Source organism: Penicillium riverlandense (genome assembly GCF_028828495.1).
Source record: "Penicillium riverlandense strain IBT 135883 chromosome Unknown utg000006l_segment0_segment0, whole genome shotgun sequence".
NCBI lineage: Eukaryota > Fungi > Ascomycota > Eurotiomycetes > Eurotiales > Aspergillaceae > Penicillium > Penicillium riverlandense.
The window spans coordinates 3,346,940-3,369,837 of record NW_026643197.1 but is presented as its reverse complement, the minus strand read 5'-3'; the positions used below and the strand labels follow the sequence as shown (position 1 = coordinate 3,369,837).

General features: G+C 53.2%; 10 protein-coding genes across 10 annotated transcripts; 5 read left to right on the top strand and 5 right to left on the bottom strand.

Annotated features, from left to right (window-relative positions):
- Nucleotides 1-117: 117 nt before the first annotated feature.
- Nucleotides 118-336, top strand: N7474_007559 (molybdopterin cofactor biosynthetic protein; the record flags this gene model as incomplete). The annotated part of the gene is made up of 1 exon (XM_057198969.1): nucleotides 118-336. One exon carries the CDS (start codon nucleotides 118-120, stop codon nucleotides 334-336), a length of 219 nt encoding a protein of 72 aa, XP_057052409.1.
- An 820-nt stretch (nucleotides 337-1,156) lies between these two features.
- On the top strand, nucleotides 1,157-3,556 carry N7474_007558 (putative RNA helicase/RNAse III; the record flags this gene model as incomplete). The annotated part of the gene is made up of 1 exon (XM_057198968.1): nucleotides 1,157-3,556. The coding sequence occupies one exon, from the start codon at nucleotides 1,157-1,159 to the stop codon at nucleotides 3,554-3,556; it is 2,400 nt and encodes a 799-aa protein (XP_057052408.1).
- A 307-nt stretch (nucleotides 3,557-3,863) lies between these two features.
- N7474_007557 (L-lactate dehydrogenase (cytochrome)) lies at nucleotides 3,864-5,478 on the bottom strand (the record flags this gene model as incomplete). The annotated part of the gene is made up of 2 exons (XM_057198967.1): nucleotides 3,864-5,308; nucleotides 5,370-5,478. The coding sequence occupies 2 exons, from the start codon at nucleotides 5,476-5,478 to the stop codon at nucleotides 3,864-3,866; spliced, it is 1,554 nt and encodes a 517-aa protein (XP_057052407.1).
- Nucleotides 5,479-6,498: 1,020 nt separating this feature from the next.
- N7474_007556 (inositol phosphorylceramide synthase regulatory subunit KEI1) lies at nucleotides 6,499-7,588 on the top strand (the record flags this gene model as incomplete). The annotated part of the gene is made up of 2 exons (XM_057198966.1): nucleotides 6,499-6,540; nucleotides 6,602-7,588. The coding sequence occupies 2 exons, from the start codon at nucleotides 6,499-6,501 to the stop codon at nucleotides 7,586-7,588; spliced, it is 1,029 nt and encodes a 342-aa protein (XP_057052406.1).
- Nucleotides 7,589-8,769: 1,181 nt separating this feature from the next.
- On the bottom strand, nucleotides 8,770-9,683 carry N7474_007555 (pyrroline-5-carboxylate reductase family protein; the record flags this gene model as incomplete). Its single annotated transcript, XM_057198965.1, has 2 exons — nucleotides 8,770-9,074; nucleotides 9,134-9,683. 2 exons carry the CDS (start codon nucleotides 9,681-9,683, stop codon nucleotides 8,770-8,772), a joined length of 855 nt encoding a protein of 284 aa, XP_057052405.1.
- A 470-nt stretch (nucleotides 9,684-10,153) lies between these two features.
- Nucleotides 10,154-11,434, bottom strand: N7474_007554 (cobalamin-independent methionine synthase II family protein; the record flags this gene model as incomplete). The annotated part of the gene is made up of 2 exons (XM_057198964.1): nucleotides 10,154-11,121; nucleotides 11,176-11,434. 2 exons carry the CDS (start codon nucleotides 11,432-11,434, stop codon nucleotides 10,154-10,156), a joined length of 1,227 nt encoding a protein of 408 aa, XP_057052404.1.
- A 915-nt stretch (nucleotides 11,435-12,349) lies between these two features.
- On the top strand, nucleotides 12,350-13,572 carry N7474_007553 (NAD(P)-dependent alcohol dehydrogenase; the record flags this gene model as incomplete). Its single annotated transcript, XM_057198963.1, has 2 exons — nucleotides 12,350-12,516; nucleotides 12,579-13,572. 2 exons carry the CDS (start codon nucleotides 12,350-12,352, stop codon nucleotides 13,570-13,572), a joined length of 1,161 nt encoding a protein of 386 aa, XP_057052403.1.
- A 426-nt stretch (nucleotides 13,573-13,998) lies between these two features.
- Nucleotides 13,999-17,474, bottom strand: N7474_007552 (putative ubiquitin conjugating enzyme; the record flags this gene model as incomplete). The annotated part of the gene is made up of 2 exons (XM_057198962.1): nucleotides 13,999-17,264; nucleotides 17,318-17,474. The coding sequence occupies 2 exons, from the start codon at nucleotides 17,472-17,474 to the stop codon at nucleotides 13,999-14,001; spliced, it is 3,423 nt and encodes a 1,140-aa protein (XP_057052402.1).
- Nucleotides 17,475-18,061: 587 nt separating this feature from the next.
- N7474_007551 (fungal specific transcription factor domain-containing protein) lies at nucleotides 18,062-21,097 on the top strand (the record flags this gene model as incomplete). The annotated part of the gene is made up of 8 exons (XM_057198961.1): nucleotides 18,062-18,244; nucleotides 18,608-19,095; nucleotides 19,153-19,291; nucleotides 19,345-19,793; nucleotides 19,854-20,022; nucleotides 20,072-20,410; nucleotides 20,506-20,615; nucleotides 20,680-21,097. Coding segments are annotated over 8 exons (2,295 nt in total), but the record flags the coding sequence as incomplete, so codon positions are not given.
- A 207-nt stretch (nucleotides 21,098-21,304) lies between these two features.
- Nucleotides 21,305-22,647, bottom strand: N7474_007550 (TauD/TfdA family dioxygenase; the record flags this gene model as incomplete). Its single annotated transcript, XM_057198960.1, has 3 exons — nucleotides 21,305-21,965; nucleotides 22,017-22,282; nucleotides 22,351-22,647. The coding sequence occupies 3 exons, from the start codon at nucleotides 22,645-22,647 to the stop codon at nucleotides 21,305-21,307; spliced, it is 1,224 nt and encodes a 407-aa protein (XP_057052400.1).
- Nucleotides 22,648-22,898: the final 251 nt, after the last annotated feature.

Below are 22,898 nucleotides of genomic sequence, written 5' to 3'. Positions count from 1 at the left end.
GCTAAACGAACTCCGGATTTCGTTCCGCTCTGCCATCCCAGCATCGGCATTACAGGGATTGAAGTCTCTGTCGAGCTTGTGGGACCGGACTCACAGACAGCCGATGACCACGGCATGATGCAGATTGCCGCGACAGTCAGCTGTCTCGGTCGAACTGGAGTCGAAATGGAGGCTATGACGGCAACCATGGGTGCTGCGTTGACGGTCTACGACATGCTCAAGGCCGTAGATAAAGGCATGGTGATCAGCGGGGTACGCTTGCTAGAAAAGCAAGGCGGCAAGAGTGGACACTGGGTGCGACAAGAAGAGTCCCAGAATAACTGCGGGCTCAAATGAATTATCGCGTCAGCCCGTCAGGCCTCAGATGCGTTCATGGAATCTTTTAAGGTGTCAAACGGTACAATTTCATGCTCCCATACTCCTCGGTGGACACATCAAGCGAACGTGTACCCTTAATTCACCACCTCGGCTTGATTTCCTCATTCAGACCGTAGGTTATGGCATAAGCTTCTATGGGTTGTTGGCCAATAGTAATTCCTTGCTTGACAATAGCTCCGGAATTCCGTAATTAATTTGCTGTAACCGCGAGACGGCAAAGCTACGTGGTCATCCTTGCAAATGGTAACTAAACCAAAAAGGTATGCGGACGGAGTATCCGCTGGGCAGGGACCTTCACTCTGGTAAGCGGTGAGATTTGGTTCCAGTAGCTGCAGGACTGCTCGCTTGTCACCGAGGGATCAGCTTTCCCGCCTACCCACAATTTAAGGGAACGTTCACCAACAGCTGCTTCGACAATCCCTCGAAAAGAATTTCCGACCCTATCTTTCAGGGGAAGGAGGCTCCTAACCATCTGAAAGTTTCTACTGTGCCACACGACGTCATTACAGCTGAATATAACATATCCGTGTTTGTACCCGACTAGAAGAGCATGGATGATCATGGTAGAGGTTAGCGGCGATAACAGAGAAAGCCATACAGAACGGGAGGGTGAGCTTTCGGGCGAAAGTGTCAACACACACCCGAGCTATGAGACTCAATTGCAGTCTAGCGAGTGTGGAAACCTGTGGAATAAAATATTCGTCGTCAAGGCTGACATGAGTTTCCTAGTGCATCCCTGACGGCCGATGAAGCAATACAATACCTGCATCATTTTTGCATGACACAGCATGGAAAATCTGGGGCTGAAAATGAGCCAGTCTATTCCTTTAAAAAAGATTCGGGTGGTCTTCTCAAAGGCACCCTTCTTCTGCCAAATTGGGTGCCTTCAGAGGTCCGTCAAATCCAAGGCGGAGGCTGGTGGCGCACAGAACAGGCAGCCAAGCAGGAACTAGCTCTTCTAGCATACAATTCTCTCTGTCAATTGGGGACGATGCATGATAGTCCTCAATCGCCGTCCAAGAAACCGGAGCTGAGGTTTACTAGAGAAGGCGGTTTTCCCTCTCTGGTGGAATCTTCAGAACAATATGACCCATGGGCAGACTTAGCAGAAGACTGGTCATCGCCAGATCTCCACTGCTCTTACCTCACAGTCTCCAGAGATGGGAATCCTATTGAAGATCTGGCCATGATGATGATCTTGCCGAAGTCAACTGTCATACCAGAGTCAATGCCGCTTTACTGGGACAGGGACCACACACTTCACCTTACTTTGACTCCTCCACAGCCAATTTCAGGGGTCACAGCGGAAATGATCGATCACCTGAGAGAGATCACGGCTCTATATCTTCAAGCCCCTTCCTCACGTCAACGTGGACCAGAACGAGATTTTGTGGCCCTCTTTGCTCCAGATATTCCACTGGAAATACTACAGAGCTGGCTTGATCGCTATCGCGGTAATGAACAGGCAGTAAATGTCTTTTGCCGGAATGAATCGCCTCTCTTGATGGGCATCATTCGCGATCACTCAAAGTATAGCGAGCCCCGCTTGTTCAAGAAATGGGTCACACCAGATGAGACACGAACCGATATCGAAATAGAGTGTCAGGCATTTCCCCGGCGGCGCAACCTCCTCCAGCCCCGAAGCGTGGCTACTGTCGTCGAGGAAGGGGAAGTAGGCAACCCCAAGGTGCATGTAATACCTGCGGCCGCCTGCACCATTGACAAGCTCCCAGCCACGAAAGCAATATTCGGACTTTTTATATCAGCGATCCTTGACCGTGTAGAAGCCAGATATGTGGCCCAGAAACTCAACGAAACCATCCTCAAGTCGATCAGGATCAACGATTTGGACCATATTCTTACCGCGATCACCGCACCAATCGCCCAGGCTAGCACAGATTACCAGAAGTATGAATTCTTCGGGGATTCTGTCTTGAAATTTACCGTCTCTTGCCAGCTATTCTATCAGAATCCGGATTGGAATGAAGGATGCCTCTCGAGCAACCGCGACAGCTTTATCGAGAACAACCGCCTTGCCCAGGCTGCGCTCTGCGCCGGTCTAGATCGTTTTATCTTGACTCGCAGATTTACGCCTCGCAGGTGGAACGCGCCGCTGATATCCCATCACTCTAATGCGCTAGTCTCGGTGGCCAAGCGACCCCTATCAGCCAAAGTTCTCGCAGACGTGGTGGAGGCTCTTATTGGCGCTGCATACAAAGACGGGGGAATCCTTAAAGCGCAAGCTTGTCTCCACCGTTTTCTTCCCGAAGTCGATCTTCGATCTCACAACGATACATGCATTCGCGATTCTGCTTGTGGCAAAGGTGTCAGCAAGCCAGTGGATCATCACTGTTTGGCCCGTTTAATCGGCTACCACTTCAACAATTCGGCTATCCTGACTGAAGCTCTTGTTCATCCCTCTTGCGAACATGACATTGTCACCCAATCCTACCAGCGAATCGAATTCCTCGGCGATGCAGTTCTGGATATGATTGTCGTGTCTACAATGTCTGCACACCCGACCCAGATCCCCGAGGGTCAAATGACTCTCATCAAGCACGCCGTTGTTAATTCGAATCTCCTTGCTTTTCTCTGTATGGATTTCGCAGTTCCCAATGAGGCCGACGATATCAACACCACGTTACACGACGACCAGATTTCTCTCTGGCGTTTCCTCCGATTCAATGGCCCTACCATCAAGGTCTCCATGGAAGCTTGTCTAGGACGGCACCAGCTTCTACGTGAAGAAATATGGAGAGCGTTGCAAGTCGCACCGGACTACCCATGGGAACTTTTTACCCGTCTACATGCCGATAAGTTCTTCTCTGACATCTTCGAAAGCGTGCTGGGTGCAATTTTCATCGACTCGGGGGGAAATCTTGACATATGCGAAGCCTTTGTCGAACGCATCGGCCTGCTGCCTTACTTGCGTCGGCTCATCGCAGACAAAGTCAATGTCATCCATCCACGCAATCTCGCCCAGAATATGATTAAGGGTGCTGGAAGCCTTGTCTTCAAGAAAAAAAGGATAGCGTCTTCAAACGGTGCCACGTATACTTGCACGTCCATCCTCAACGGGCAAGAGATTGTTGCTGTCCAAGGATGCGCTTCAGGCGAGGAGGCTGAGCTAAGGGTGGCCAAAGCCACAATTGAGTATTTCCAGGCACAGCATGATTGAGCTTTACAGTTCTAGTCTGCTTGCACGAACCTGTGGACACTTACCTTTTGATTGGCATAGAACAGCACTGCGTCAAGGCCAACTCGTGACTGGATACCCACCATCTGCCTCATACGTTAGTAAATAAGGGTTGATTTTGCAGCGGTGGTTGGATCGGTCATTACATGCTCTTCATGGGCTGCAATTTCTGACGATATACAGTAGTATAGGTATGATATGATACATTGGCATCAAAGCTTTGATATATATCTTTGCAAGACGGAGACAAAGCATATCTCTCCAACTTGATAGTATTAAAGAAATAGGGTTATAGCTTTGGCTTCTCGTTGAAGCGTGGAGCCTCTAGCGGGTCGTAGGCACCTAGGCCAAGCGTATCGACGGGCAGGGAGCCAGCATGGCCACCCGACAGGCTACGAGTATCGAGCATACTCGGGCTCAGGTCATCGATGCGAGTGGCGCCAATCAGACGCATGTTCATCTCCATCTCATCCTTGAGCAGCTGCATGGCGCGATCGACGCCGTCTAGGCCATAGGCAGACATGGCGTACAGGAAAGGGCGACCGATGCCGACGCCCGTGGCGCCCAAGCATAGTGCCTTGAGGATATCAGTCGCACGGCGCACACCACCATCCACAAAAACCTCCAGCCGCTTCTCCCAGCCGCGCTCACGCAGTGCCGGCATCACCTCTGCCAGCACCTCAATGCCTGACCGTGCAGTATCGAGCTGCCGGCCGCCGTGGTTCGAGAGAACCACACCGTCCACACCGGCCTCGACGGCGCGCAGCACATCCTCGACACACTGCACCCCCTTGAGCACGATTGGCATGTTCGTGATGCTCCGGAACCAGGGGATGTCCTTCCACGACAGGGAAGGGTCAATGAACGACGAGATGGCGCGCGCCGCTCCCTGCGACCGGTCGACCCCGCTCTCGCCGCTCTGTACGTTGGACCCAGGATCGGAAAATTTGGACCGCATGTCCTTCTCCCGGCGACCGAGCTGCGGCGCATCTACCGTGATAAACAAGCCCTTGCACCCGCGCTTCTCGGCGTGCTGCACGATTCGTCGCGTGATCTCACGATCCTTGTTCACGTAGAGTTGCAGCCATTGCACCTGGTCGCCTTTCCGGGCATCGACAATCTCGTCGAAAGAGCAGGATGCAAGTGTTGGGATCATCTGCACCACTTGATGCTGGTTCGCAGCTTTCGTCAGAACCACTTCTCCCTCCGGGTGGCCAAGCTTGCCGAGCGCAGTCGCGGTGACGTAGAATGGAATCGAAACTTTACTTCCCAGCATGGTTGTTGTCATGTCCACATTCTCGACATCCACCAGCACGCGCGGCCGAAACCAGATTTTGTGGAACGCGGCGTGATTATCTCGCATGGTCTGAAAAACGTCCGTTAGCTCTACCCGAGCCCTCGGGGAAACAAGGGCACGCACAATCTCATCGTCCGCTCCACTGGAGTAGTACGCCCACGCCGTCTTCTTCATTACCTGGCGCGCCACCGCCTCAAAATCCATCAGGTTGTAGCATGCCGCGAGCGGAGGCATCCGCTGGATGCGTTCCAGCCGCGCTGCCTCCTCAGGGTCAAAGGTTTTCTCTTCCCGTTCCACGGTCGTCATGTCCACTTCACCCAGATGCTTTGACTGGTCTAGATATTTGTCGAGTGTGTCCGGTGGGTGGATGGGATCGAACTCTTCGGTCGCATCCTTGCCGGCGTACTTGAGAATGATCTTCTGGCCGCCGGGATGCTCTGGGTGTCGTTAGAAGATGAAGATTGGGGGAATAGAGGAAGAGCGAGAAGAGAGTCATACCAGGAAGGAACTCGGTGACGTCGTAAGCTTTGCCATGCACAATCACCCAGCACGAGTCCTTGGAGTTGTGCTGGGCGACCGCGGTCCCCGTGAGCTTGTCTTGGCTCATGGTGGTGTGAAGGAAAGGGATGCAGGTGGCTATCGCATGCAGGATGGGATGAGGGAAAGAGAAGGAATAATCGTAATAACGGGGGAATGGGTGGGAAGAAAAGAAAAATTGACCTCGGGCTAATGGGCAGCGAAACTTGTGTTTTGCGGGGAGAGATTCTCGGCCGACTGGGGATCAAATGATCACGTCATCCACACCAGCGATAGATGGACAACGGGATCTGGAGATATACATATCCAGACTTCGATACCGATTAGAATAACGGGTGGCCCATGAAGAAAGGTTCAGTACCCGCGGTGGGAGCGTTGCACAGTTATGATGTGGCTCAGAGGATCTCAGCCTGCTGAGCCTCAACCATCACGTGGTGGGCTTTTACATCACCTAGGTCCAAGTGTCTCAAAACGTGGGGAGTATTAGTGAGGAAGGTGGCCTCCTCAGTAAGTGGAATTGATATCGGCGACGCTATAAATTGGCCAGTTGCCGCACTCCATCGCGGCGTTCCAACTTATATATATATCGACATGTCCGTGTTAATCCGGAGACCAGTGAGACCGACAGTGGGCCTCCAGTGTGGCATTGCCTTCTAATGATATTTGAAGAGATGGTAGGATTGCGCGTGACCAATATAGCCAAATTGACCGACCTACACAACCTTCCCATCTCCATTGTACTCTTTAAAGTTACACACCGACCGATACCCCATAAACATATGACCAGCCGCGTGGTAGTCGATGACTGAGACGCTTCCCGATGCCCAGGCCGGACTCGGATCTAATGTAGCCGTAATCACAGGACGAAAAGTCGTACCCTTCATCTTGATGTGATCCATGTCGTTTCCAGTCTATATATAGGAACTTTGTAGCGGTGTTCTGCCTGAGGCCGAAATTTACATAAGCGGATGATGGTCACCTGATCTGGCGGATCACCCGGATTAATTGGGCCCCCCGGCCATCCTTTTCAGACCTTTGAACCTCATCTGTCCTTCTTCCCATCTGTCTCTTCTCAGACTGCTCCTCCAGCATGGGGCTCTCAAACCGTTTCTTCCGCATCCCGCGGCCAGAGGTGAGTCCATAGTCTTCTCTCCCCGTTCCCTTCCCCCAAAGCTGACTCGCGTGACCCGCAGACCTTCCTCTACGTGATGAGCCTAGAGACTGGCGCCTCTCTCATTACCCTATCGCTACTGCTCAACAAGATCAGCGGCCTCTATGGCCTGCTCGCCCTGCTGACGGGCTACCACCTGTCGCCAGTGCAGTTGTCCATGTATCTTTACTCCCTCATCGCCCTCGGTCTCGCAACCCTGCTTTTCCCGCACATCCGCAAACAGTCGCCTCTTCAATGTCTCGCGCTGGCATGGCTCTACCTGATCGATAGCCTCATCAACGCTGCGTACACGGCTGCCTTTGGCGTGACCTGGTTTTTGGTGGTGTCTCAAAACTACGACAACGGCCAGACTTCTGGTCCCGGGAGCGAGACGATCGCCCAGACTGCCGGTTTCACGAGCCCCAAATACGATGCGGCCTACGTTGAAATCCAACACACGGAGGAGGGTAATCAATTCGTCGCCCATCCCCCGCGCAGTGCCGACAGTATCAGCAATGCTGTCCTTCAGCCCGAGAGTTTCCAAAGTATCATCTTTATTTCTCTTCTGTGGGCGGCTCGCCTTTATTTCGTCTTTGTGATGCTTGCTTTTGCGCGCCAGACCTTGCGCCTCTGGGTTGCTATCCCCCGTCATACTCAGCTTCCGACGCACAGCCGCAATGTCTCGGTCGCAAGCGTGGCTGACATCGACCGCGAGCCCTTCTCGCCGTATAGCCCGGATGGCCAGGGATGGAAGGGCAAGCTGGGGCGGGTGATGATTGGCATCGGTCATAACTACTGGCTGGGGGAAGAAGAGGATGGTAATTGGCTGAGTGGTATCAATCTCAAATTCCGCACCCGAGGCAACAACTCAAACGAGTTGCCAGGACCCCTGGAGCGAGAACGCAGACGTCGTTCCGGGACCGGTCCCCCTCAACCGTCCCAGTCGGTTGTGCGAGCTGCTGCTCTTCAGCAACCGATTCACGAACACCCAGGGATGAATGTCAAAATGCAGGACTGGGCGGAGTCTTAAGGGAGTGTTCTGGAATTGTACATTCCATGCGGCAGTCCCATACTAGACTATGTTTGATCCACACATGACTAGCATGGGTCAAATATATCATTAGTGGTCATTGCCTACACTTCAAGCCCGCTGAACCGAGATTGCTCTGTTCTGCTTGCTCCACGAGTCACATGCTTAGGCTGGGAGTTGGAAGCATACGGTCACGCTGATTGTGCGTAGCCTTTGGACATTGCTGATGTTTGTGGAGAGCGTTGCTGTATTCATATCACCGTGGGCTGGGCTCCTGGATATTGACTAACTTTTCATTTCTGGGTCGCCTGTTCATACTGACAACGCGCATCTCCTCTCGGGTTCTGGCGTCGGGGCAGCTATGGGTTTGAGCACTTACCGGTGCATTTGGAGGAGGGTCAATTACCTTACCATGGCATCTCTACCTGGTTCCTTTGGCTGGTTTCTGGTATCTGTGTACATCATCATTCGCTATATATTGTCAATGCATTCTACTGGGTATCATAATAGCGCCGCCATTTTAGAGACTATTGGACTTCTCTTTCTTGGTCCAAAATGCCTCGCCCATCATCCGGATAGTATCCATGGGCGATTATGGGGTGTTCTCTAGTCATCGAGCTTTGATCAATTAGCTGCGGTCACTCAAATCACCTGTTTCTTCCGGTGTCCCAAATCAAGCGACATTCTGTCATGTGCTTGGGTATTCGCATTCTGGACAAGGCGATAGTTCCCACGAAGACTTCGAAAAGTAGATTTCAATCCTTGCGGGTTTCAAAAAGGAGCAGCTGCACCGAAATTCAATAAAAGTTTCTGAAGCCCCCTTTGATACGATTTCCCAATTTCAGAATGTGTCCAACATAAATCACTACAGGTCTTGGCCTAACATCTGGCCAAGTGTTGAATGTTAGGCAGCATCGAGAGATTGAGGAGTTTAGAATGCGGGTAACCTGATTCACTGTATTCACGATAGATTGAAAATACATGATCTAGATAAATTTTATAAACCTCTCAATGCCCGCCTTGGTCTACTAAATGTGGCGCTGCTAGTAATCTGCCTCTCAACGGAGGCTGTTGTCGATTTATGTTGCAAGGTAACCTAATCCCAGCAAGTCCACGAATCTTCCTTTGCCTTCTCTCCTTGAATTCCACTGTAGTATTCCCTTCGTCTCAACTGGGACTCTTCAAGATTTTCTTGGAGTACCTCCTAACTCAGCAGCTCGGTGAGTGGCAGCTTGAACGGACTTGTCCACTATTTGTTTGAAACCTAGCGATTCAAATGTCTGTAGCGCAGCATAGGTGGTTCCATTCGGACTGGTCACATTCTTGCGCAGCTGGGCGGGGTCATCGGACGACTCAACGAGCATCTTGCCCGCTCCAAGGCATGTTTGTGTAGCTAGTCGAGTAGCCTGCTCTTTTGGAAGTCCCAGGGCTTCGGCACTGGCAACTAGATGTTCAACCATGGCGAAAAAGTAGGCGGGTCCGGATCCTACTTTCTGTTAATCTCGACATGCCAACCATCGCGTATCTTTAGATCCGAACACTCACCAGACAGGCCAGTCACTACATCCAATAATTCTTCTCTGTCCACCCACTCAGTGGCTTTGCTAACACTGCCGAGAAGTGCATTCACCAGTTTCTTTTCAGCGTCTGTCACATCCGTGCTTGCAAAGAGACCGGAAGCACCTTCACCGACCAGCGCCGGGGTATTCGGCATCACGCGAATGGTATGGGCAGTTCTCCCATCGCTCGTCTTGGTCCATTCTTGCAAGCTTTTCAGGGTAATGCCCGCGGCGATGCTGACCACAATAGGTAATGTCGATCTTTGAGACCAGGCAGCCGCCAGCTCCTCGCACACACTCTGGGTCACTTGAGGCTTGACTGCAAGGATCACAATATCCGCTTCTCCTCCAGCTTCAACATTCGAAGTTGTGGTGCAAACTCCCAGGGCCGCGATCTTTTCGCGGTTGACATCCCACGGCTCCGAGACCGTGACGTTTCCACCCGTGATTCCCTGCTTCAGAAGGCCTTGGATGATGGCCGAAGCCATATTGCCTCCCCCGATGAAGGCCAGCTTGCTGTGTTGAAGGGTTGTCATTGTAACAGTGATGTGGTGTTGTTTGGGGGTAAGAACTCGTGCTAGTACACTAGATGTGTTCGGCGTCGAAAACCCTTGGAGCGGACCGGGTGGTGACCGGGAAGGAGTTCCGGTTGGGTGGGTGTGGCCGGATGTGGGGTAGTGAATGAGAAGCGAACGTGGGATGAACGATCCGCCGATGTCGGGGTAGCAGAGTAACCGATCATGGCTGAGAACAGCACCGATGCTAGAATTGAATAACTGACGGTCCTTTTATTGCTCCATCGGACTCTTGCCCAGGTAGGCTTATCAATGTAGGCTTCATCTTAGAGCTCCTTGGAATACTCGTTCCATCGGCCCATTACTTGGACCTGCTCGCTAATTAGGTACGTCTGTTGAATACATGACCCGTGTCCCACGAATCAATTGCCAGTCACTGTTGAAAATCCAGGAAATGATTGCAGGATTGCCCCTTCACTGACACCACCGCTTCAAGGCTCTCCCCAAATTTCATCGGCAATTTGCCTAATCAGACCCAGCTTCTGCTTCTCATCCTCCACACTCAGGGGATACCCCGTCTCGTGCGTGCTGAATCCACATTGGGGACTGAGGCAGACTCTTTTGAGGGCCTCCTCGCGAGTCTCACCGCTCCCTGCCGCAACAAAATCGGCGGCCTTGTAGATCCGTTCCTTGGTCGCCTCCTTGTCCTCGAGCTCCCGGAGCTTCGTGCTGATCGCACCGACGACGACGTTCTTATTCTTCGGCAGGAATTTGAGAGGCTCAAATCCACCGGCCCGCTCGGTGTCGTACTCCAGATAGAACGTGTTGACGTTGAGGTTCTCAAACAGCTTCTTCGCAATGATGTCGTACGAGCCTTCGGCAAAATGTCTCCCACCGATGAAGTTGCCTCGGCACAGGTGGATGCCGGTGTGCATGTCCTCCGGAAGGCCGCTGAGGCAGTCGTTGTACAGCTGAATGTACGCGTCCAGCAGGTCCTCCACCGTACCAGTATTGTCCTTGTCCTCCTCCCAGCCCTGGCGGAATGATTTGGAGCAAAAGTACGCCATGCCCGGATCGTCGAACTGGACGTTTCTCAGCCCGGCTTTGTACAGGGACTGTAACTCCGCCTTGTACACCTTGGCAACGTCCTTGAAGTACTCCGCATCGTTGGCATAGGCGTCTGGCGTGTATGCCTTTCCCTGCTTGTAACGCATGTGGAACCAGGCCGGGGTGATCATGGTCAATTTGATGTTACCCCATTCGCTCTCGGGCAGCGACTGCTGGACCAACTGGAGCTCGTGCAGATTCGACAGTGACTCGCTTGTGCTGTGCGACAGTTTGGAGCCGGCAATAACCGAGTCTCCGGGCATCACTTTCCGGTCCTTCTCAATCAGACTCACGACATCCGGGTGGTACAGTCTGAACATCGAAGCCTCTGCGTCTTGCAAACGGATGGTTCCTGCGTTGTTGGGTCAGTCGATGTCTTGGGTCGGGATCTCCTCGAAGCACCTACCCTGGAACTCGTCCCACATCAGCCCCCAGAAACGCGTGCGGTTGTACTCTCCGGAGGAAACCGCCTTGAAACCAAGGTCCCGCTGCATCTTGACCACGTCCCTAACCGCCTCTTTCTCAACTGCCGGCAGACCGGCCGCCTCGGCTGACACGCCGGTGTCGCGGATCTTGGCGCGCACCTCTAGCAAACTGTCTGGACGCAACAACGAACCCATATGCTCCGCCCGGAAGGGCGGTGCGCTGTGTAACTTGGCAACCATTTTGGATCGGGAGATTCGGGAGGGTGCAAAAAGGCAACGATTGATCGAGTCGTAGCCGCAGAATCTTGGAGGCCGGGTGAGGGGTTCCCACCGTCTGTATGTATATTCCTCTCTTGCGGGGACAAGGTGGGTTCGAATGTGGGGTTTTTTTTTCAGCCGGAATGTGGTGCTACGCCTAGTGAGAGAGGAAGCATCCGAAGGAAAGGCAATGCATATGATTGCAGTAAGGACATTGGGAGCATGTTCAACCGCCGGTGACGAGGTTCCATAGTTTGACGGACTTGGTTAGGGTTTACATGCTTAATTATGTATTCGCAAGGGGGACAAGCAACCCGTGGCCCCACTGGTGAGGCGCTGCCCCACGAGGACAAGAAGAAGGACCTGAGGTGTAGTTGGAAGACACAGAGTATATGATTGTATGGAGTCCTGCTGCACTGTGCGTGCTATATGCAAACCACCCCAACCGGACCTTGCATCCTGATGCTTGACGAGAATCGCGTGTGGCGTTTGTCCACCGGAGAATTGCCGCTTTGGGGCGATGGAAGGAGTCTAGAAGATTATTGTGATCGGTCCCTCAATCATCATCATCCATCATTGCCATCCATCTAGCATATTATCATCCTGTTGGTCTTTTGCTTCTGTTAATATGGTGGTGGTTAAAATCCTGATGATTGACACGGAATTTAACCGAGAGCCGACCGTCTCGGACTCGGCCCGGCGGGCACGCCTTCCCTGTTGGGCGCCGCGCGGGCAGTTGGAACCCGGATAAATCTGGGGATCGGGTGACCAGAGGACCTACCTACACTGTAGTTAAAACCCACCAGTCTCTCTTCTCTCTTCTTCCTTCTTCCTCCCTTTCTTCCCCCTTCCTCCCCTCCCTCCCTCCTTCTCCGTCCTTCACTCCCTCTCTCAGCAATGGCTTCCGCAACCACCGTCACCAAGACCAACATTGGTGTCTACACCAACCCCAACCATGACCTGTGGATCGCCGAGTCGACTCCCAAGGTCGAGGATGTGCAGGCCGGCCGCGGTCTGAAACCCGGCGAGGTCACGGTGGAGGTGCGCAGCACGGGCATCTGCGGGTAAGCATTCCTCCCCCGGAAAGGACCCCGCCAAAACTGACGTCGCATCACCACGATTTCAGGTCCGATGTGCATTTCTGGCATGCGGGCTGCATCGGCCCTATGATTGTCACCGGCGACCACGTTCTCGGCCACGAATCCGCCGGTCAGGTCATTGCGGTCGCGGACGACGTCAAGACGCTCCAGGTGGGCGACCGCGTCGCCATCGAGCCCAATATCATCTGCAATGCCTGCGAACCCTGCCTGACGGGCCGCTACAATGGATGTGAGAACGTGGCGTTCCTGTCCACCCCGCCCGTCGATGGCCTGTTGCGCCGCTACGTCAACCACCCGGCCATCTGGTGCCACAAGATCGGCAACATGAGCTACGAGGACGGTGCTCTCCTGGAGCCGCTCAGCGTGACCCTGGCGGCCGTGGAGCGCAGTGGCTTGCGCCTCGGGGACCCGTTGCTGATCACCGGCGCTGGTCCGATCGGTCTGATCAGTCTGCTCAGCGCCCGGGCGGCCGGCGCATGCCCCATCGTGATCACAGATATTGACGACGGTCGGCTGGCGTTCGCCAAGTCGCTCGTGCCGGAGGTGCGCACATACAAGGTGACGATCGGACAGTCAGCCGAGGATTGTGCGGCGGGCATCATCGACGCCCTAAATGATGGCAAGGGCTCTGGCCCGGACGCGCTGCGCCCAAAGCTCGCCATCGAGTGCACCGGTGTGGAGAGCAGCGTCAACGCCGCCATCTGGAGTGTCAAGTTCGGCGGCAAGGTGTTCGTGATTGGCGTGGGCAAGAACGAGATGACCATTCCTTTCATGCGGCTGAGCACCCAAGAGATCGATCTGCAGTACCAGTACCGCTACTCCAACACCTGGCCGCGCGCCATCCGCCTCGTGCAGAACGGTGTCATCGAGCTGCGCAAGCTCGTCACCCACCGCTACACCCTGGAGGATGCGCTCAAGGCCTTCGAGACGGCTGCCAACCCACGCACGGGTGCCATCAAGGTGCAGATCATGAGCTCGGAGGAGGATGTCCAGGCTGCCTCGGCGGGTCAGTCGATCTGATCAGGTTCACCATGTGCGAAGAGGGCTTGCCTGAGCCGTATGAAGATGCCTTTCGGCAACCTTTTGATGATGAATGATATCTAGAAATGCTTCTTGGGCACCATAGAACTATGAAATGACGTTTGGATTCCTTTGTTCGACTGCGGATTAGATTTTATTTCTCTTTTCAAAACTAAATGAGAGAGGACCTTGGCGGCCGGGCGTTCCCCCGGGTACGTGAGAATGACATCAAGATGCAATTCTCGGGATCGCTCTCGGCCGTCGTTCCACCATCAAGAACTTCCTACAGTTTTCTTAAAGCGACACAGAAAAGCAATTGGATTTGATTTTGCTACGGTTACTAAGCACGCGGTGGTAAGTAACGTTGGAGTTTCTAACGCAGAGAGACTACTTCGAAATCCATGTGGATCCTCCTCCAGTCAGAACTCAACCCCAAGAAAGTCGCTGGATCCCCTCAGGAACCCGCCAACCATGTCTCAAGCACGCTCTTTGATAGGCCTCAATAGCTTCACCGACCTTGTAATCCTGCGGCGGACCTGGAGCTAAGCGTGCCGGGAAGGGTTCCAGATTGGTCATTGCCATGCGCACCTGCAGTAGTACACTTTCAATGGAGGCCGTTGGCAGCCAGCCAGAATCAGTCAGTAGCTCCATACACATGGCTCCCCCAGCCGTAACATGCCCACCGCCTCCCGCAGCAAATTCTCGAAAGCGTGGGCGGATCACCCGGGCAAATGGAGGGGCCATCGGGAATTGCGGAGGGAATCGAAGTTCCAGGACAATGCTTTTTAAGCCCAGGATTTTCAGGTCCTTTGCCAAGGGGAGAGCGGGATCAAATGAGTGTAGTTCCACTATCCATTGATACACCGTGGAGATCAAATTGGGGTCGACGTACCATCCGAGTTCATGGAGAGGCTCTAGCTTTTGGACCTTCAAAGTGGCCCGGACATGCTGTTGCAGAACCTTGGTGGCCGAAGAGGTGGCATATTCGGGCACGGAAAGAAGCGACAAAGATTCGCCCCTGAGTGTCCCTGGAACAAAGTCGGTCCTGATATCATGATCATGTGCAGGGTGGACATCAACCTTCAAACCACTCCTCGTATCGCTATCTGTTATGCAGTCCTCGAGTTCGGAAAGGAGAATGCGCTCGTCATCAGATGCGGTTGCGACGCTAGCATCATCGTCCAGCCTACCTTCCAGATTCAGCACAGCGGACTGGCTTGACGAAGACGGCCTCAGCCTTTTTCTTCCTGCGCGATCCGGTGAGCTTCTTTTCGTCTTCGCATTCTTTGTGTGTCGCGTAAGATGGCTGGGCTGGCCTCGTTTGCCCAGGATGGAAAGAGGGATAACAACTGCCTTGTGGCCTGGATCCATCGCCTGGTACTTTGGGTCCTGCACATAGATTTGGGAGGGTGCCACCTGTGACACAGTTTGAAGGCCGGATTCGGCTCTACATTTAACAAAGAGGTATCTGGGCTGGATCCAGTCCAGACAATTCACCACGTAATGGGGGTTGGTACATCTGAATTTCTGAGGAGCGTTGACCACCTCGTTAAGTGAGATGACCGCATAGATCTTCAGTTTGCTCCCAGGCCACATGCCGTCCGGGCCATGCCGCTGACAATAACCATTTGAAGTATTGAAATCTCGGGATAGGTAAACGCCGTCGCCGAAAGCTCGACCGTTCGCAATCGTGTCGAAATTCAGTCCCTCACGCAAGATGCTGTGCCAGTTGAACAGGGGACTGCCATGCCACGCGAAAAGGGTCGGATATTGGGGGTTTGCCTTTAGAGAAACTGTATCGACAGCATGGATGAAGCGTTGCTCCTTGTCTGGGGCACCTTGGGCAAGTCGAAACTGAACAAACCCACCCATTCCCGACACGAGATGCTCAGGACGGTCATTGTCCTGCATGATGTACGACCGGTTGGATGAGACGATCCAACGCAAGAGGCCCAATGCGGCCGGGGAGATCACCCCTGTCCATGACGAGAGGAGCCGACCATTGCTGTCGGGACCGAGGAAGGTTTTCATCTGGTCGACATCAGGAAGGGTGTCAAGAACGATCTGGATTGTCTTTTGCTTTTCGCGAGGGCTCAAGTCATCAAAATTCTGGTCGTAGACGAAGAAGAACACAGACTCCCCAGCTGACCGGTGCGAGGGATCCTTGGGCGACAACTGTACTCCGGATGAAATGGGGGTTGATAGATAGATGTGACGGGAGGATTCACCAAGGCGCTCAACCCGACCATGCCAAACGGCTGAGGAATCACCTTCGGTTTTCGCTCCTGGAAAGATCATAGCAATCCAATCGCCGATTTTGAGAGGAACCTTTTTATCCGGAAGAAGCTCCTGTTGAGCGGCATCAAAGCGAGCAGTGTATTGACCGGCAGGTGGCGATTGGTTTTGCGTGGTGAGATTGGGGTCTGAGGCCTGGGTTCTGATGCAGTCCGACACGGGAACACGAAGCCCTAGCCCAGTCGGGAAATCTCCAAGTTTGCCCGATGAAGCTCTAGCGTAGGTCAAACTGACAAGCATATCAACGACGTAGGGTTGAGAGCGAACCTCATGCTCTAGATTTGGTCCCATGCCCAGTGTCATGTACTGGTAGAGACAGAGACCATTTGAGCAGACATAGGGTTTGAGGGCTTCAAAATTATCTCTTGTTTTGCAATGGCAAACAAGGCAGAACTCTGTGCACTTGACAAAGTGACGGAGTGCGAACTGCATTGCGAGCAGTGGTAGTGAGAGCGTTGAGCCATCAGGATCGGCATTTACCATATGGTCAGCGGCGAGGAAGGTGGGAGCGGAAGCGGCCCACGTTTCTTCCTCATAGTCTGCATCCGATGCCGTGTCTGTGTCATCGAGGATCTTGCCTTGACTCCGTTGGAAAGATACTTCGGCCCCAGTCCATGAATAGCCATATTTCAGACGAAGCCGCACAATCTCCAGAAATCGATCGTTGAGAAGACTCTTGAGCGCTCCGCCAATGAAAAGGCTCCGCATGCCATGGCTTACCTCTTTGCTGTTTGTTTGCGGCCCTTCGTGGCCGGTGGTCGTTGTGGCCTGAAAGGCCTTCCTCGCATGCTCGAGCGATGGTTTGTAGGAGTTGCAAAGCCCGACATGGATTTGAACAAGATAACTCTTGGCATTGGCTCCGTCGTCGAGGATTCTTTTCAGATTCATGTATCGCGACGGATAACGGATGAGCATGACCAGATATTCGGAGGTGTGCACATCCCAGGTCTGCATGACCTCCTCCGAGAGTTCGAGGTGAGCAATGCGGCAAGACACGGAGACGATCACGCAGCCGGTGATATCATCCAGGCATCCCACTCTGAATCCAGCGGCTTTTGCTGCCTGGAGATCTCGGCGTAGTGTGGTTCGCACTTCCGTCTTGTCTCGGACCAGAAGGGAAAAGTCGGGGTCGAAATCAGCGTCGGACTCATATTCGTCGTCCTCCTCTAAGGCTTCCTCAATGCCATCCTGGCGGTCGGGATCATCTGGCATCGCAATATCCTGCGGATCGCGATTGTGGATCAGATGGTCAACGATGTCGTCAATACGGCGCAGCATATGCTGGACCGACGAGCCCGTAAAGTCCGCGCGGGTCAAGGAGTCCATCACCGATTCGCTGACATTATCGGATGTCGAAAAGACGAAATAGCTGTGGTCGCGCGGGTAATCGTGGGAGTCTGTTCAGTCCTGGTCAGATATCTGCGGCGCTCAGCCCCGGGGATTGGCTTACCGGATACAATGACTTGAAAGTCGACTTGCATGTGGGAAGATGTGAACGTGAAAAGGATGGACTCATCATCATCGCCGGCTCGAACACGGCCTAGGTGAGGGAAAAGGTGAGGAGCCGTGGCTTGGTTGAGGTCATTTCGGAAATCTTTTCGAGGCATGGTGGTGGTATTCTCGAAATCAGTCGTTGGGGTGTCAAGACAAGCAGTGAAACGAGCGGCCGGGATGAGCAAAAGACGAGGTGCTGATGGGGCAGATTGACGAAACCAGCCGTGAAGTCGAGGATGTCAACAAGACGACAGCGGGCAGGTAGACACCAAAGCGACGGCATCCACCGTCGAACCCGCCGCCTCAGTCAGCGCTCGCCAGATTCCCACACGGGCGAAGTAGCGACGGCAAATTGGAGCTGTGGTGTTGCCCATGGAAGAAGTAGAAGAAGGACGGCCAGTTCAGTCCGGTCCTGTTGGGGGAAGATATTTGGATTCCACGTGATGAGGCTCTGTCCTGGCGTGGGAGTCCCTCTCTGGAGGATGTACGATCATGCATCGGCAGGTACCTACGGGAGTACCGACCGAGGAGGGTGGGGAGGGTGATTCCCATTGACATCTCGCCATACAGTGGATCCAGAGTACACCCTAAGCGGATCGTACCTGGACTACTTACTCCTAATAATAACTCAGTTGATCCCACTATGACCCCTTGAACCCCCCACATTTTCGTCTCCGCTCCAGTGATTCCGTCATCCAGTCCATGGATCCCGCCATCGACGAACGCTGGCCGACCGCCCGCTCGTGCTGCCGACCACCCGGGTCTACAACATCTCTCCCTCCTCGTCCATGCTTCCAAGGCCACACCATCTCATCGAATTAATCCCAGAACACTCCGATTGGCATGGGCCCGGATAATCCAAAACCATCCCGCTCGCGATTCGGTGAGTGGCTCACTGGGTCGCAGCCGGCCCATCCCCAGACTAACATGCGGTGACAGGCTGTCGCACATGTCGTGCCCGTAAAGTAAGATTCTAGTCCCTTCTCCCGGCCAGATCCGGAGTCCTAAAGGTTGAGATTTGTTCCCGCAGGTTAAGTGCGATGAACGACCGGGCGAGTGTGGAAATTGTGTCAGACTGCGCTTGGTTTGCTCGGGCTACCCGACCTCGCCGACGGCGCGAGTACTGGGGGACGTGACGGACCGGATCGACAAGTCGAAACGGAAACGAACCTATCGTTCTTGTACGGCTTGTCGCTCGTCAAAAACAAAATGTTCTGGCGAACGGCCAACGTGCCATCGCTGTCAGGACAAGGGGCTAGCGTGCAACTACGCCGAGTCCTCGCAGCCCACCTGGGTCCAGCGGATTGAGAAAATCGAAAAGGCCAACGAGTCTCCCGCTATACTCACTTCAGTCCAGGGAGCTTCACCGAGCGCCCCAGTCTCGATTGCGGCATCGCAGCCTGTTGACCAACACCCTCAGGGATCGCGCGATCCATCTCCCCGCGAACTCCTTGCAGTGAATAGCATTCAATCATCATTGCCATCGCTTGAGTGGTACGACTCATGGAGTTGTCGGTATGACATTCTGCTAACACAGAACAGGCTGACTGCTCGACATCTGCCCAGTTCGTGGAAAATCGGGCTTTTGGTGGAGGAATATTTCAATAATATTCATCCTCTACGCTGCTTTGCTTTCATTCATAAACCATCCTTCCTCCAGCGCTTAGACGGGGAGCTCTCCATCAAATATCAGACCCACGCCTTGTTGCACATTATCTGTGCCCTAGGTGCTCAGTAAGACCATGAGTGACTTGGTGGAAAGGGTACAGTTGCTGACAATATTTGCAACAGGTTCTATGCACTTGCCTACAGTGAAACGGTGGCCCGTCTCCCGTCAAAGTTTGTCTTGCTCGCAGGGGGCGAATGGGCCAAGATCTCGCAGCGACTGATCCTTGAGGCTATAGACACAGTCACCATCGAGAACCTCATGGTTAGTACGCCTCATATAACTTTAAGCAAGGGCGTTGTCTAAATCATTGCTAGGCTGCGGTTCTGCTTCATGACTATGCAGTCCGCATGGGCAACTTTGCCAACGCATTCATGCTGAGTGGACTCATCACTCGCATGACGCAGGCCCTTCAAATCAACTTGGAATATAATACAGATCTGCTCTGTCAAGATGCTGAAACCGGTCCATCTGCTACAGACAAAGAGTCTCGACGACGATTGATGTGGAGTTGCTACGTGATGGACGCTCTCGTGGGGAGCGGGGTTGACCAGCTCACACTGGTAGAAGAACGAGATATGAAAATCCAGCTGCCCTGCAACGAACGAAATTTTCTCCAGCAACGGCCATGCCTTACGGAAACATTAGAGCCTGGAAATTGGTTGAAATTCATTCCTGGGGAACTGGACACGGACACCATTCTGCCTAACATGGGCATCATGGCCTATTTTATTCGGCACATATCCATTCGCAAACGAGTTTTGAGGTATGTCATGCTCCTTTCGATGTTACTTGATGAACTGCAATATTAAGGACTATTATCCAGGTACATCAAACATCTCGGCGACGCCAAGGTTCCGTGGGACCCGGACTCGGAATTCGCGAAGCTGGATGCGGATTGCCGCGCGTGGTACGAGTCTCTTCCAGCCAGTCTACAATTTATGCCGGATGCAATCTATATTCGAAAAGACTCCTCTCAGCTGGGAGCTCTCTGCGTGCTACATTGCGCCCATTACCAAACAATATGCGATCTGTATCGCCTAGGAGCCCCCCGCTCTTTACAAACTTCGGGCTGCTTTTGATTTCCCACCAGAACAACAGGGATTTCTACGTCATTTGCAACAAGTTCTCTTTGACGCAGCGAGAACGCTGGCGTCAATCATTGGCGAGACTATGCGTCACGACTCCCGGATGCTGGCGGATTCGTGGCTGCCAACCATTGCTTATGATAGTTGTCGGATCATGGTCTACCACTTGACTCAAATCCTGGACCCTCGCATCGAGAGTACCAGACTAATAATGAGACAAACAGTTCCACTACTGCAAAGCAACATAACAGCTCTAAAGGTGATGGGAAACATAAGCGGTATAGCGGACTCGCTGGTATGTTCTCACGTTGCGTTCTTTCTAATTTCTTCTTTATTTAACTTTGGGGTTGTGGAAAAATGTTTCTAACACCTGCATGTTTGTCACGGTAGTGTTCAGCAGCAGAAACTATGCTCAACAGATCCAGGATTGAATCCGAAGCGATCACACAGAATATCGTCCCCGATGATCCATATCCGACCCAAGAGGGAGATGATCCAAGGTACGAGAACAAACACCATGTCAGGTTGAGAAATATCTGAGCCCTTGCTGAGTGTTGAATCTAGCGAAAGCCTCCCCGGCACCCCGGTTCAAAGTGCCCCAGACTACGTGCTCAATCCGTTATCGATATTTCGGATGGCGCGCAAGTCTATCCCCGAGCGACATGCGCCTGAAAAGGCCGGCACTTCATCTGCGCCCAACAGTGTGCTCCCGGAGTCTACTGCTGATCCGGATCATCCACGCGAAGGTTCCATCGAAGGCGGATGTGGGCAAAGCATCTCGAATGAACCTGAATTTGGCCAAGCAAGTCTTGAAGAGCTTCAGACACTCTTCATGTCGGATCTGGGATGGGCGTGGCAACCGGCTGAAACTGCCGTTGGATCGGGCATCGAGGCAGCTGGTCTGCTTCCGTGGGCGGGAGGATACCAGATCACCCAGGCGGAGCCATGGCTACCGGTATTCCCATTTGCGCAGCAGGATTAACTACATTGCATTTAACGAGGCCCGACAATGGTTTTCCATGGGGTCAAGGCATGGTCATGACATTTTGGGTACAGAACCATTTCGCCATGCTGGGGTGAAATTCTAGATTATATCCAAGTGTTACGATGGTACTGTTTGTTCAATAAAATTCGCCTAGCAAAATGGTCATATTTAACTCGTACATTGATTATGAAATTATTGGAACCGTTACTCGGCGTCCAAAGGACACACAGGCGGCGTGTCATTGACCTGGATGCCACCGCGCTTCTTCTCCAGACTGTCACGATATGGCAGCTTCCAACCACCTTCGGATTCTGGCGCAGACAGCCAGAGTCTCATCAGATGTCGGCGTCGGGCCGGCCGGCCATTCTCATCTACGGCACCCGGGGGATGATCCGTGTACGCCGTTCGGGCATGGAACACTTGAGAGTTGCTCAGGAACTGGATGTCTCCAGGTGCAAGGATCATATGGAGGGCCAGTTCACCGCAGGTCTTTTCGAAAACCTCCATGGCATACTTCTGCTTCTCCGACAATGGCGGAATGGATGCATTGGGCCCGGAGTTGAAGCGTGCAAGCGACGTCACGTTCATGGGGTCAAATCGTGCATAGACACGAGGGTTCGAGCTTCGATCATTTTCCAGATAGAAAATACTGCCTCGAATCCAGCCTTCTTCGCCCTCGCTCACCTCGCCCTTGCGATCGAAGTACCAGTTGGGCTCGCACAATGTTTGAACGACGTCAGGATGTCTCTCCTGCAGCACGTTGAAAAGGTGGTGTGTGGACGCAATATCTGATTCGCCTCCCGACATGGACTTCGCAATGCAGAGAAGGCCAACAATGTCCGACCCATCTGTGTGGAAGTATTGCCTGGTCGCTGGTCAGCATCAATGTTCCTGCTATAGTCATGTCCCTACATACCGAGCATTTGTACGGTAGATCCGCACTCTGTCAGTTTTGGTCGGGTCCTCTCCCAAATCTTTGACATGACCGAGAACATGACCCTTTCCATTTTGGCTTACAAAGTACCCGAGATAGGTACCCAGGCCCATGTATGCAGTGGCGCTTTTTTGAAGGTCCCATTCCGCGACGGGAAGACCACGGAACAACCAGAAGCCTTTACCGTCCAGCAGGTCTTTCCGCAGCTCTTCCAGCCGGATCGACAATTTGGGAAGTGGGAAGTTACTCTGCGGGACTCTCATTTAGTGTTTCGATCCCCCACCACAGGGTAGCAAAGAGAGTCCAGCAATCATACCTTGGTGATCCCAGTCAGAGGCGTGCCGTCAGCGATAAAAGTATCGGCCGCTGCACTGATTTCTGCAATCTCCTCGGCGCTGAATTCATGGGTCCAGAGCTCGGGGTTGTTGCGATAGTCTTCGGCTTTCCACACAGTAGGTCCCGTCTGCACCTTGGGAAATTCGGAGTACGGACGAACTTGAGAATACACGGGGGGCTGTTGTCCCGTGGTCTTGAGGCCGTCTGGGAAGATGGACCGCTTGACTCCAGTCGACGAAGGGTGCGGGGCATCCGTATCGACCAGTCCGGGCGCCATGGTTGCAGTATGTGCAATGAGCGAATTGAAATAACTCGGGGCGTCTTTATAAGAAGTCGTAACGACAGCTTGTGACCTGGAAAAGCAAAGACACGAGGGGCTAGGGCCTTGATATAGGTGTCTTGGTTTCTCGATCACAACTCTTTCGCCCCGCATCGGGGTGTCGGATCGATCGGCTACGGACTGTCGGTCCATGAGGGGGATCAACAAAATACGCAACTGGCAGCTAAAATGATCAATTCTGGGGCCGA